Source organism: Diabrotica virgifera, chromosome 5, assembly GCF_917563875.1.
Source record: "Diabrotica virgifera virgifera chromosome 5, PGI_DIABVI_V3a".
Taxonomy (NCBI): Eukaryota; Metazoa; Arthropoda; class Insecta; order Coleoptera; family Chrysomelidae; genus Diabrotica; species Diabrotica virgifera.
In genome coordinates, this window is record NC_065447.1 from 52,577,675 (window position 1) to 52,590,560 (window position 12,886).

At 32.9% G+C, this 12,886-nt stretch overlaps 1 protein-coding gene across 1 annotated transcript in view; it reads left to right on the forward strand.

Moving 5' to 3' along the window:
* The first annotated feature begins 215 nt into the window (after positions 1-215).
* The window catches only part of LOC126885731 (valine--tRNA ligase-like), a 184,640-nt gene continuing 171,969 nt past the window's right edge, over positions 216-12,886 (forward strand). The window contains exons 1-4 of the mRNA XM_050652500.1: positions 216-431; positions 483-660; positions 8,655-8,836; positions 12,056-12,182. Of these exons, the coding sequence (XP_050508457.1) occupies positions 335-431; positions 483-660; positions 8,655-8,836; positions 12,056-12,182 (584 nt within the window). The 5' untranslated portion in view covers positions 216-334. The remainder of the gene's footprint in view (positions 432-482; positions 661-8,654; positions 8,837-12,055; positions 12,183-12,886) is intronic.

Genomic DNA, 12,886 nt, shown 5'->3' on the forward strand with positions numbered 1-12,886 from the left:
CTCTTCAATTTTGGGAATTTACCGAATATAAAAAATATATTTTGTATTTTATCTTTTTCGTTTTATTGTGCTATACGGTAAATAAGTACAAAATATAAAAATATCAAATAGATGGAAATGAATAATATAGGCAGAAATCAAGACAAAAAAATGTGACTGACTGACAAGGCATGTGTACTTAGGCCAGCGCCGCGAAGTAGTTTTCATAACCTGACTTTATTTTTAGGTTAAAATTTGATTTCAAAAGTTTCAAAATAACAACAATTTTCCGATTTTTCCATTTTTAAACGTTTTAAATTAAAATAGAAAAATGACCTTTACATGAGTTTTGATCATGTTACGAATACTTGACAATAAACTAATAATTCGATGCAAACACCTTAATAAACTGCAAATAAGAAGCTATGTTATTAACAACCAGAAAAACCTGGGTAAGTTATAAATACAAATAGGTTTTAAAATCCAAGCTATTATTTTTGTAGAATTGGACCAGGCATATGTACCCCACAAAGTGGAGAACGTGACAAAACCGAATTATTTCAAGCCTCAACAGAAACAATCCAGGCCCTTTATTTTAGTTTTACCACCCCCTAATATTACAGGTACTTTACACATTGGACATGCCTTGACTGCTACCATTCAGGATGTCTTGGTTAGATGGTAAGTAGTTTTTAGGTTTTCTTATGGAGATTTACATGTAAAAAAGGGTCAAATTGCGCCCGTTCCTGTGTTGCCCTTTTTGCTGAGTAAAACTAATACAAAATAATTTGCTGCAAAACGAAATCAAGAGATGTCTTATATTTCAGTTTGTTTAGAAAGTGTCATAAACATCCTTACATATGTTTCACTCATATTAGAGATTCTCAGAGGGTGTATATCTGTGGTGCTAAGGCAAAACCTGATATGTCAAAAAACGTGATTTTGCAACAGACGAGTTTAAAAGTTTGCGGTGTTGTAATAGTGTGACATATCGGAAACTAATTTTATCATCTATTGGTTACATGGATGTGTTTAGCAATGTAGGGTTTTGTCATCATATTCTTCATCACTCAATGTTCATATTGGCATTAAAAACAATAAATTGATAATTTTTGACATATCGGGTTTGCCTTATAGTTGATTTTTTAACCAAGAGGAGTAAACTAAAAAGACAAATTCACACCCAAGAAAGTTACTAGAAAAGTCACCATATTCGTCTTCTTTTTTCGTTGATCCTATGAGCTTCCGATGATAATCCACACATATTATAATATTATACTAACACATCGCTAAAGAGTTCTACAAACACCTGTTTTTATATAAAAGTAGACTAAAAATCTAAAAATTAAAGGAATAATGCAGAAAACACAAAAAATCGCCGATATACTTAATTAACCTATAAAATGACAGAAGTGCCAAAATTTCATAAATGTCATTACTGTCAAAATTTAATAACAGTGGAGTAAACTTGCCTGCGGTTGGACCAATTAGAAACAAGCATTACGGCGTGGTAAATTTGAATCACTCCTCTTGGTTAAAAAACAAACAATAGTACCACAGATATATGACTACCTCTCATCTCACCCTACAGAGGGTGGAGTACATTCTAGAAAACCAAGAGGTGATGTTGGGTGCATTTTTCGATATTGAGGGAGCATTTGACAACACCCCCTACGAAGCGATCACAAGGGCGAACAGGAATAGACGAAACAAGCTTCAGATGGATAGACTGCATGATTAGGAGCCGTGTGATATATGCTATGTTGGGGGATACAGTGTCAGCTCAGGTAGCCAGAGGCTGCCCACAGGGGGGAGTCTTATCTCCTCTATTATGGAATCTGGTCATGGATGGCCTGATAGCTAGACTCGACAACGATAGGCATCATGTTCTGGGCTATGCGGATGACCTAGTCATCTTAGCCCACGGAAAATTTAATGGTACAGTCAGAGATCGAATGCAACAGGCTCTGACCGTTGTTATAGAATGGACTTCAAATGTAGGGCTTAACATCAGTCCTCTAAAGTCAAAAATCATGACATTTACTAAAAGGAGGAATTCAGAGGAATTGGGTCCTCTAAGTCTAAATGGTCCATGGACCTATAAATAAAGATGGACCTGGCTATTTACATCTTTACGTGAAGTCATGATATTGTCACAGTCATAGGCACAAATCCCTAATTTGACGTTGTCATTATTTTGTTTTCAAGTCGATATTCGAAATAATTTTCAATTATTAGTATAATTTATTTTTAATTTATAAATCAAAATATGTTACTTAGTTATTATTTACTATTTCTAAATATACTCATTCCGCAACCAAGGAATTAAAAGAAAAACATTAATTTTTTTATTATTTAAATGAAAATATCGTCGGGTTACAAGCAAAATACAGTAAGTATTTTCTCATCCTTGACAACACAAAACAATAAAATTCTACATTCACTAAGTCTTTACAACGAATTTTTGTTCAGGCAAAATCCATTAGGTGACTTAGTGGATTTTTCTGAAGGCAATTATTTGACATAGTGGATTTTACTGGTTAAATTTGGTTTTAAAACTCCCGTCAAAAAGGATTTAGTATAAGTTTTAGCTTGCAAAATATTGCTTCCTCGCTTTATGTGTGGTGATTGATGAGTCAGTCGTGTCTCAGTCCCAGACATTGAAACGAAAACTTCATTATGAAACGTATTGACAAAATATTTGCCAACGTTAAAAAATTTAAGAAAGAAATTGTAAATTGGTCGTTGAAGAGATCGACAATCTTTATTAATTAAATATAAGTACTTTAAATTAAAAATTTAAAATTTTGTAATAACAAAACTACCGCGCGAGAGTGACATCTTGCGGCTATCGGATTCTACAATTTTTTTTATTACAAAACTCTTAATTTTCAATTTAAAGTAGTTATATTTAATTAATATAGATTGTCGATCTCTTGTCTGACAAATTTACAGCCGCGTTTCGTTAGTCCAACATCGTAAATATGTTAATGACGCGGGACGCGGAAACGTGTCCAACCTGCACTCTGAAATTTTTCAAAAAGTGGTAGACTCGCTCAAACGAAGCAGTTAAGACCATTTTTAAGACTTTTGTAATAATCTTTTAAAAAGGACGATGTACTGTGGACTATTACAGACGGATCTTCTGTAAGGAATACAATTTTTCATTTTTTAAACCAAAGAAAGATCAATGGATGACTTGCAGTGAATACGAATAGGCCGCTCCAGGGATAAGGACAAAGCTGGAACAAAAGTATCAGATGCATTTAGAAAGAAAAGCTGCAGCAATGAACGAAAAAGAAGCCGACAAACAGAGAGCAACTGGTGACAGTGGTTTCATATCCATTTCCTGTGACATGCAAAGTGTGTTACAAATTCCAACATCTGAAATTAGTTTGCTTTATTATTTACGGAAACTAAACTTAGGTATACAATTTTACAATTTATGAAGCTACTCCACCCAATAACGTATTTTGTTATTTTTGGACAGAAGTAAATGGAAAAAGACGTAGCTGTGAAATTGGCACCTGTTTGTCACTTTATATACAATCATTAACAGAGAATAGAAACAATGTGATACATTTAACTATCTTCTGATGTGTTGCTTCATACTGTTCGGTGCCATCCAACCCTTGATGTCATTGAACAGAAGTTTATGGATAGTGGGCATTCCTACATGGAAGTGGATACTATGCATAGTGCCATCGAAACCGCCAAGCACAAAATGGATATTTCTAGTGTATATGCATACGAAAATATCTTTAGAATGGCAAGAAAAAACAGAAAAGGTGATAAATTTTGAGCTCAGGACTTGAGAAGGTGATAAAAGGATTTGAAAGAACTGGCTCAGATGATAATAAATAAAAACATGGACTTTGAAGGAAATATTGTTAATTGGTTAAACATGAAATGTTTTAGGTATCAAAAACAGTTGCCAACATTATTCAATATAAATATAATTTTGTAGATAACTATAAAAGTATACATGTTAATTTTAAACGAACCCTTCTTAGCAAGAGAAACGTTGAAGAGGACATTTTAAAAATTCTGACCATTCCTAAATTGTACACTAAGCAGTTGCCAATGTCTGAAGCAAAAAGGGACTTTGCGATGCGGTGAAACTTTGTAAAAAAAAATATTGTACCTCCTGCTCTTGATTGTTGGTATGATAATCTACCAACTTCAACCTTAGTAAGGGACAATGCAGCCGAACCATTATCTGCTAGTGATTCAGAGGATGAAGAGATAGTATAAATTAAAATCTCAACATTTCAAATAATTTTTATACTGTCATATTAATTTTACTTAATAAAAAATCGTTTTTTAATTTTTTTTACGAATTTTCTATGAGGTTATTTAAGTACTTTATATAAGACCAAAATTTAAAGTATGAATAAGTCAACAATGCGATTATAAAAGTACAAGCAAAATACATTAATTTTTCAGTTTCAGGTAAAACACATTCAAGTCATTGCGACGTTCACAAAAAATAGTTTATTATAGCTCTTCCTTTATTAAATTTATTATTTTTTTTAATAAAAGATTGTTTTTAAAACATGTGTGAAGATACACAGAGCAGAGATTATATTAAAAAAACTAACTCGAATCTTTAAATGATGAATAAGATGAAAGTCAAATTTAAAACAGCAATAACTCAAAAGCCACTTTTTTGACTTAGTGTGTTTTGCTTGTAACCCGACGATATATTCTGATAATCTTAACTCTTTGTGAAACTTGGCACCATTGGTAATATCAACCAATCATAGGGCTTTCGAGGAGAAGGAACATGGCGTCGTATTGTTTACATTCTGTGTTGATAGTTTCCTTATATGATATTTTAGTGAATTTGCTAACGTATTTTGAATTTGAATTGAAGAATCGTAATTGTTAAAGTGTCCTAATGGTTCTGAACTGTGTTGTATGCAGGAAAACTGCATATTTACAGTTATTTACATCCAGAACTGTCATTTCATTTGTAAATATATTATCAAGTAACATTCGTCCTCGTCCATGGACGTATCACAGGGATATGATATTACTTAATCCTTGAAATGGATTAAATAAAATAAATAATTATTAAAATTTAATTTTATGAAATAAAGTAAATTTTGTAGTATTATAAATACATTTATTTATTTTTCTAATCTACAATATAATTTCTATAAATACAGGGTGGGCCAAAGAAAAGAGTCCACTTCGATATTTGGCAGTAATTATTAGATTTTAAGGAAATGCCGAAACAGGTTATTTTTATTTTTATGTTACAATGTTTTGGCATATATTTCATACAAGTGACGTCATCTACCAGAGCGTGATGACGTAATCGTTAAGTTTTTTAAATGGGAATATGGGTCGTGTGGTAGCTCATTTGAAAGGGTGTTCAATTCTCTATTCAGTAATATAAACAGTAATATCATTATTTATACAGGGTGACCAAAAAAATAGTTTTTGAATTAAATTAATTGACGCAAAAAGAAAAATGTATGTAATTTATTTAACTCAAAATACATTGTACTGCTTTTAGAAAAGAGAAAAACATGTTTATTTCACAGATAAACATTTTTTTCGCTTAAATTAAATCACAAACAGCCTCTCACTTATCTCCTGACAGTTTGAACAATTAATTTAAGCGAAACGCAATGTTTATTTGCGAAATAAACATTTTTTTACAGCAAATAAACAGCAATAGAATGTATTTTGAGTTAAATTTATTACATACATTCTTTTTTTACGTCAATTAATTTAATTCAAAAATTATTTTTTGGCCACCCTGTATAAATAATGATATTATTGTTTATATTACTGAATAGAGAATTGAACACCCTTTCAAATGAGCTACCACACGACCCCTATTCCTATCTAAAAAAATCATAGATTACGTCATCACGCCCAGATGGATGACGTCAATCTGTAAATTGATTCAACGAAATAAATGCAGGTTCACAGTAAAGAATCAACAGCTGGATATGTGGTTGTCTATATTCAGCTTAAATAAAGAACAAATAACCAAAACTGCTATGGTCTGCTCAGAACATTTCAGAAAGCACGGACGTGGTGTTAATTTTTTTCGAATTCTGGAAAAATAATAAAATTTTTGAAAAATTTAAACGCAGAATGAAAGATTGCATCATTGCAGTGGGTAGAAGGTCCCTTAGAATAAGCGAAAGGTTTCTTTTGAATGAGAAGTTTGAAATTAAAAATCACACTCAATTTTCTCTTCTTCAGCCCTGTAACTTATTAGAATAAACATTACAGAAAATTTCAGACACTTTCTATCCTGGGAAGGGATGTAATCTTTCATTCTGTGTTTAAATTTTTCAAAAATACTTTATAGTTTTTTCAGGATTCGAAAAAAAATAATGCATTTAAACAGCATTGAAGCCGAAAGTTTGCGACTATCCCATTAACTTATATATTTCTTCTGTCTACTGTTATGTCTAACCTGACATGCCAATGTTGCCAACTAACAATTAAGCGAGAGTTTCACAACATCATGCACCCATTTTTTTATATTTTTTAAAGTATCTTTGACTGGATAAGAGAAGAACATACTGAATACCCTGAACAGATTAATGTTTAGGGAGGAATTGTTTAAGTTTTTTTATTGCTTGTGTATTATTTTAATTTAAATAAAATAATTTATATAGTAAGTTGTGATTTTTTATACTCCTTCATCTTTATTCTTTTGTTTAAATCAATGTTTGTAAATATATTCTATGCATTGAAAATTAAAATTATTTATCTTTCGTTGTTTCTCACTTCTTTCAAATATTTGTATATATTTACGATACTAAAAATACCAATAGTCATCATAATTCAATTAAAAAAAAAATATTTCAAATACTTTTCAATTATTGGAAGGTACGCCGCTGACTAAACGGGAAGTGTCACAGTCTATCACCTCGTCTCTTTCCCCGCGCCTATAAACTGTTTGGCTTCAAATTTAGGTGAACAGAGAGTAGAGCATGCCTAGTCCATCTTTATTTACACGTCCATGAAATGGTCTACATTTAAATCTGGTGAGTGAAGTAAAGTATCTCGGGATAATATTAGACTCAAGACTTACTTGGAATCAGCAGATAGAAAGAATAACGAAGAGAGCAGTAACTACTTTAATGGTAGCCAGACGTACTCATGGAAAAATGTGGGGTTTGAGACCAGACATGGTATATTGGACTTATAACACGGTGGTAAAACCCACAATTACATATGCATCGGTGGTATGGTGGCCAAAAGTGCAACAAAAAAGTGCCATCATCAAATTAAACAAGGTGCAAAGACTTGCTTGTCTCGGGATCACGGGGGCTATGAGGAGCACACCTACGGCAGCTATGGAGGCATACAGCTACTGGATATCCCTCCTTTACATATAACAATAAGAGGTGAGGCGAGAATGGGATATTATAGACTGCGAGAAAACCTGAGCAACGTACCAGTTAAATCAGGACATAGTAGAATTACGAATGAAACTAATGATGCCGAATGGATGATGATTTCTGACCATATGACATCAAGATACAAGCCTGAAGTACCTTTTCAAGTGGACATTTGCCCACGAGACGAATGGGACAGAGGAAACTCTCGACCCAGACTGCAGGGTTACACCTGGTATACGGACGGGTCTAAAACTGCAGACGGTTCGGGCGCAGGAATATTCTGTAGTGGTGGAAATTTCAACATTTCTATTCCACTGGGAGAACATACCTCGGTATTTCAGGCAGAGATTTTTGCAATCTTGCAATGTGCAAGAGAAAACAACCTGAGGGCATTCGAACTGCAGCGGGTTAACATATGCACAGATAGCCAAGCAGCCATTGGGGCTCTTATAAACCCTAAGGTGAACTATAGGCTGTTGTGGGAATGTCGACAAGAACTTGACAGACTGGCACAACATAACAGTGTTATACTGGTATGGGTTCCAGGTCACCGGGGCAATGAAAGAGCTAATGCACTTGCCAAGAGAGCATCAGCTACAAAATACATGGGTCCAGAGCCCGCCGTGGGAGTGCCAAAAAGCACCGTCCGTGAACGAAAAAAAGCCTGGATCCGAAGCAAACACAACTCACACTGGGAGAGTGTACACTGTCAAACACATGGCAAGATGTATATCGGACGGACATGTGCTAGTAGGGCTGAGTTACTGCTGAAAACAAGCAGGAATCAGCTCAGAGTCATAACAGGTTTCCTCACTGGACATGCGCCAGTTAAGGGTCACCTGTATACAATGGGGCTGTTTCATGGAGACTTGAGCTGCAGACTCTGTAACAGAGAACCTGAAACAGTCAACCATATTTTGCATGACTGTGAGGCATTGGATCGGAGGCGGCAAACACTTTTCGGAGACATCGAAGTGACTCCAAATATATATGGCACCCACCCACTAGACCTGTACAAGCTGGTACAGGGTTCCAGAATTCTGGAATGGGTTTCATAAGCGAATGGAAGATGTACAATAAGCCAAGTGGCTGCAGTACAACCGGTTCACAACAGACGACTTCCAGGAAAAAAATAACCTCTCATATCTCGTTAAAGATCCTCAGAGGTAGTCATATATATACACCCTATGATACTCTGCATTTATGATACTCTCAGAACGAACTAAAATATAATACGTCATTTGATTTCGTTTTGCAACGAATTATTTTAAATTATACTCTATCTTATAATTTTTTTAGGAAGCAAATGCAGGGTTTTGAAACGCTTTGGATTCCTGGCACAGATCATGCTGGTATAGCAACTCAAGTTGTTGTTGAAAAGCTTTTGTGGAGCGAAAATAAACAGACTAGACATGATATTGGCAGAGAATTATTTATCGAGAAAGTTCATGAATGGAGAAGGGAGAAAAGTCCTATTATAAGTATGTGTTTTATGCATATTGAACAATGCTTTTTAACTTTATTGACTCTTTATGTGTGATTAACACCTTGGCTGCATCTTACGTTGAGTGCATTACGAGGCATATTTGTCCTGTATACCCCATTTGCCACCGTGCGTTTAGACACAGTCAAGGCAGCCAACCGTTATTGTAAGATGAGGTCGCTTTGTCCTGTAACGCAGCCAAGGTATTAAGTAATTGGAAATTGCATTAAAAATTAATTCATAACAAAGGGAAACAAAGAATAAATTGATGATAGATGATATCATAAGCAAAATGAACCAATGGAAAACTTATATCAGCCAGAAAAAAAAAAAACAAATACAGAGAAAAGTTTGGAGAATAAGCCAACATAAAACTCTTGGTGACCTCAACAATTGAAGACCTGCCCGGAAAAACGTTACAAATGCCAAAATGAAATTTGTGGGATAATAACAAAAAACTGTTTTGATAATATTACTCACCAAATTTTGTGAGTTTAAGTGTTGCTTATTTGTATTACTTGACTATTATCGAATTGAAATTAATGCTAATACATAGCGTCACTAGTTTGCTTAACTCATAAAGAACGTTTTTCCACTAAAACATTACTTTATAAAAATTGGTCGCTTACAATATTTTTCCGGGCAGGTCTTCAATTAGGTATGTAACTTTATATAAATTGATGTAAATCTATTATAAAAATAATAAAATGTAAGACATACAAAAGAAACAGCTTCACTATTAGATATTTTAGTTAGATATATATTCAATGTTGTAAGTCATAATTAAAACTAAAGAGAGGAATAAATGTATTGAAAAGTACTTTGGTAAATTGGAACTGAGGAAATTAGGCTTCACTATTCAAGAGAAGAAGAGGCATACATATTGTAAACAAAAAAGAGAGATCTGGACTTTTGTGAAGTTTTAGATAAACAGTATGTCTGTGTTACTGCAATAGGGAACTTGCATAAAATTTTAAATTCGAAAAAAAAGTTATAAATCAGAACAGAACATAATTTAGAACCTGTATCAAAGATAAAAAAGTTTTGTTTGTTTTTCGTTTGCCCCTAAAGACGACTAAAAATTCAACTTATACCAGCCACCCCAAAACGCGTCGTGACGTCACGCCGTTGTATGTTTACATTCTACACCAATTGTATATATAATTTTAAATTAGACATTATAAACGTCAGTAAAAAATACAGTTATCTGACGTTAAAAGTGTTTTTGATCGGTTGAACTATTCATAGAAAATTTTTACTTTACAAAATGGTTTTATTTTCAATAGTAAACCTTCTTTCCTTTCCTTCAAAAACTGTATCAAACTCCAATCTCAACAAACTGGTAAATATTATTACAACGACATACGATAAATGTCATTAGAATATAAATATTTTTCCTTTATTCCCCGACGACGAGCTGGCCAAATACCCAAGTAGGTGGAGGCCAATAAACTAAAGAAGGAGAAGAAGAATATACCTAAATATAACGCTGTGTCTAGGTACACGCTAACGTGTACGCAAATAAAAAAGTTACGAGTGTCAGAGTGTTGGAATTTGTTTAATCGCGTTGTGTTTACACTTTAATTTTAATATTGATTAGTAAAGAGATTTCTTATTTTTTATTTGTTTAGTGTTTGTTTTATTAACTATGCAGTGTGGACAATTATTTAGTTGTTTTAATGAGTTTAACAACATTTTAAAACAATAGGAAAAAGTTAAGAGACTATAAATTAATATATATTTTTTTAGTTATAAGTGAAATAGTATGACCGTCCAAATTATAATAAAAGGAAGACCTAAAGGTTTCACAATAATAATTAAATTGTTCTGAAACTATTTCCTTGTGGCATTTTTGTAATCAACTATTCTAAATGGGAACTAAGCCACAATTTAACTAAAAAATGATTTTATTAACGTTTCGACGTCTAAATCGGACGTCGTTGTCAAAATACAAAATATTATTAAATTAAACAAAAATGTTGTTGCTTAGTAAAAAATTTTTCTAATAATTTATTTAATCTGACTAATTTTTGTATTTTGACAATGACATCCGATCTGGACGTCGAAACGTCAATAAAATCATTTTTTTAGTTAAATTGTGGCTTATTTCCCATTTAGAATAGTTGATTATAATAATTGGGTGCATTCAGCAGACGCAATCGCTAACTAATCGATTAGTAATCGATTTGTGATTTACATGCTGAATGCCACAATTTATGTGGCATTCAGCAGAAAATCACTAATCGATTAGTTAGCGATTGCGTCTGCTGAATGCACCCATTAACTTACGTATAAAAATTATTTTAACAATATTTTGTACGTGTAATGTCAACTAAATACATATATTTATTTGGCTAACCTAAATATATACTTTTATATATACATTGATTTATTACAATTAAGTTTGAAACATCTGAATAGTTCTGCTTCCCTTCCCTTAACAAATATTTTTCTATCAAACAAACACTAAACATATCAAAATAGCATGTACCAAAATATACAGTCACTGCGCACGCTTAATAATGACGTCACTGGCTTTATGAAGTTTAATTCGCGTGTACCTAACTTTTTTTATTTGCGTACACGTTAGCGTGTACCTAGACACAGCGAAATATAACCATAATAATAACTGATGTAAAACTATGTGACGTCACGGGTCGTTTGAACTATTTTATACCGCAGAAGACTTTAAATATGCATTTCTAAGTTATTACGAGTTTTTGAAGCGTGGAATTTTGGAAATCTCATTTTTAAACAAAACTGAACATTATTATGTAATAAAAAAATGTGCAAGTTCCCTATTGTTTAATAAATCATACACATGTAAAAATTCAAATCTACCGAGGATCACACACTGATAATTTCATATCTCCACTTAACATTGAAAACTGAAAAAGAATACTTAAGTGGAGGTTAAATCTATTTTGGATATTGATAAAAGTTAGGAAATCTGAAAACCTCCGAATTTTTTATGCATGCAAAATAAATCCTCCAGAAATCCATTCTGTTGATTTGATGAATGTAAGGCTGTATATCTCTCAAAACGCATATTTTCAGCTTAAGTTATGGTCGATTCTCATTAAAGATATGTAGTATCTAACCTTAAAATCCACAAGAAAATAGCCCGAGATCCATAAAAATGCCCAAAATACAATGATTTGCATATTTATACATCTTATTATTATATCATGAGTTAATCATCTTATATATTTTATAGGAGAACAACTTCAGAGACTAGGAGTTCTTCTAGATTGGGATAGGGAGGTCTTTACTTTAGATGAACAAAGGACCAAAGCAGTACAAGAAGCATTTATAAAACTATTTGAAGAGGGCCTAATATATAGGTTAGTAATTTTCTTTTAATGTGAAACATCTAATGACAGGGAGACTGTCATTAGATGTTTCTAATGATAGGAGCTTATGTGTGAAACATCGCAGCATAAAGGGTGCTTCGAACTCTTCTATTCTCTTCTACACTCTGCCTAGGCTCAGCCACCTTCTCTCTCTCATTCTCTCTCCGTCTCTCCCTCCTCTCCATTTTACCATTTTGAGTTGAGTTTTTAGTTGTGTATAAACTATTGTAAATACAATAATATTAACTGGATACGATCTAAGATATATGATAATAATTAAAAAAAGCTAAATAATTTAAAAATATATATTTTAAACTAATTACAGAAAATATTTCATCCAGCTGGTTCCTAGCTAACTAGTAACAAATTTCTTAATCTGTAGCCTTATCCATTGTGGATGTTGACTATTACCATTACGAGTTGTATTTTATTAGCGACTAGCCTAAAAAGCTCTACAGAGGTTAGACCAACCCACTTGCGTAGGTTTTGTATCCATCAATTTCTTCTTCTGCCTGGAGTCTTCTGCTCTCTACCTTTCCTCGAAGGGTAAATTGCTGGTGCAGATATTTGTTAGGTCGTAATTTGTTGTAACATACTTTGTTGTTGCTTGCAATTTCTTCGCAATACTTTCCTATTAGTAATGTCAATTCGTCAATATAACCACATTTTAAAGGTATAAAGTTTTTTAAGTAGTT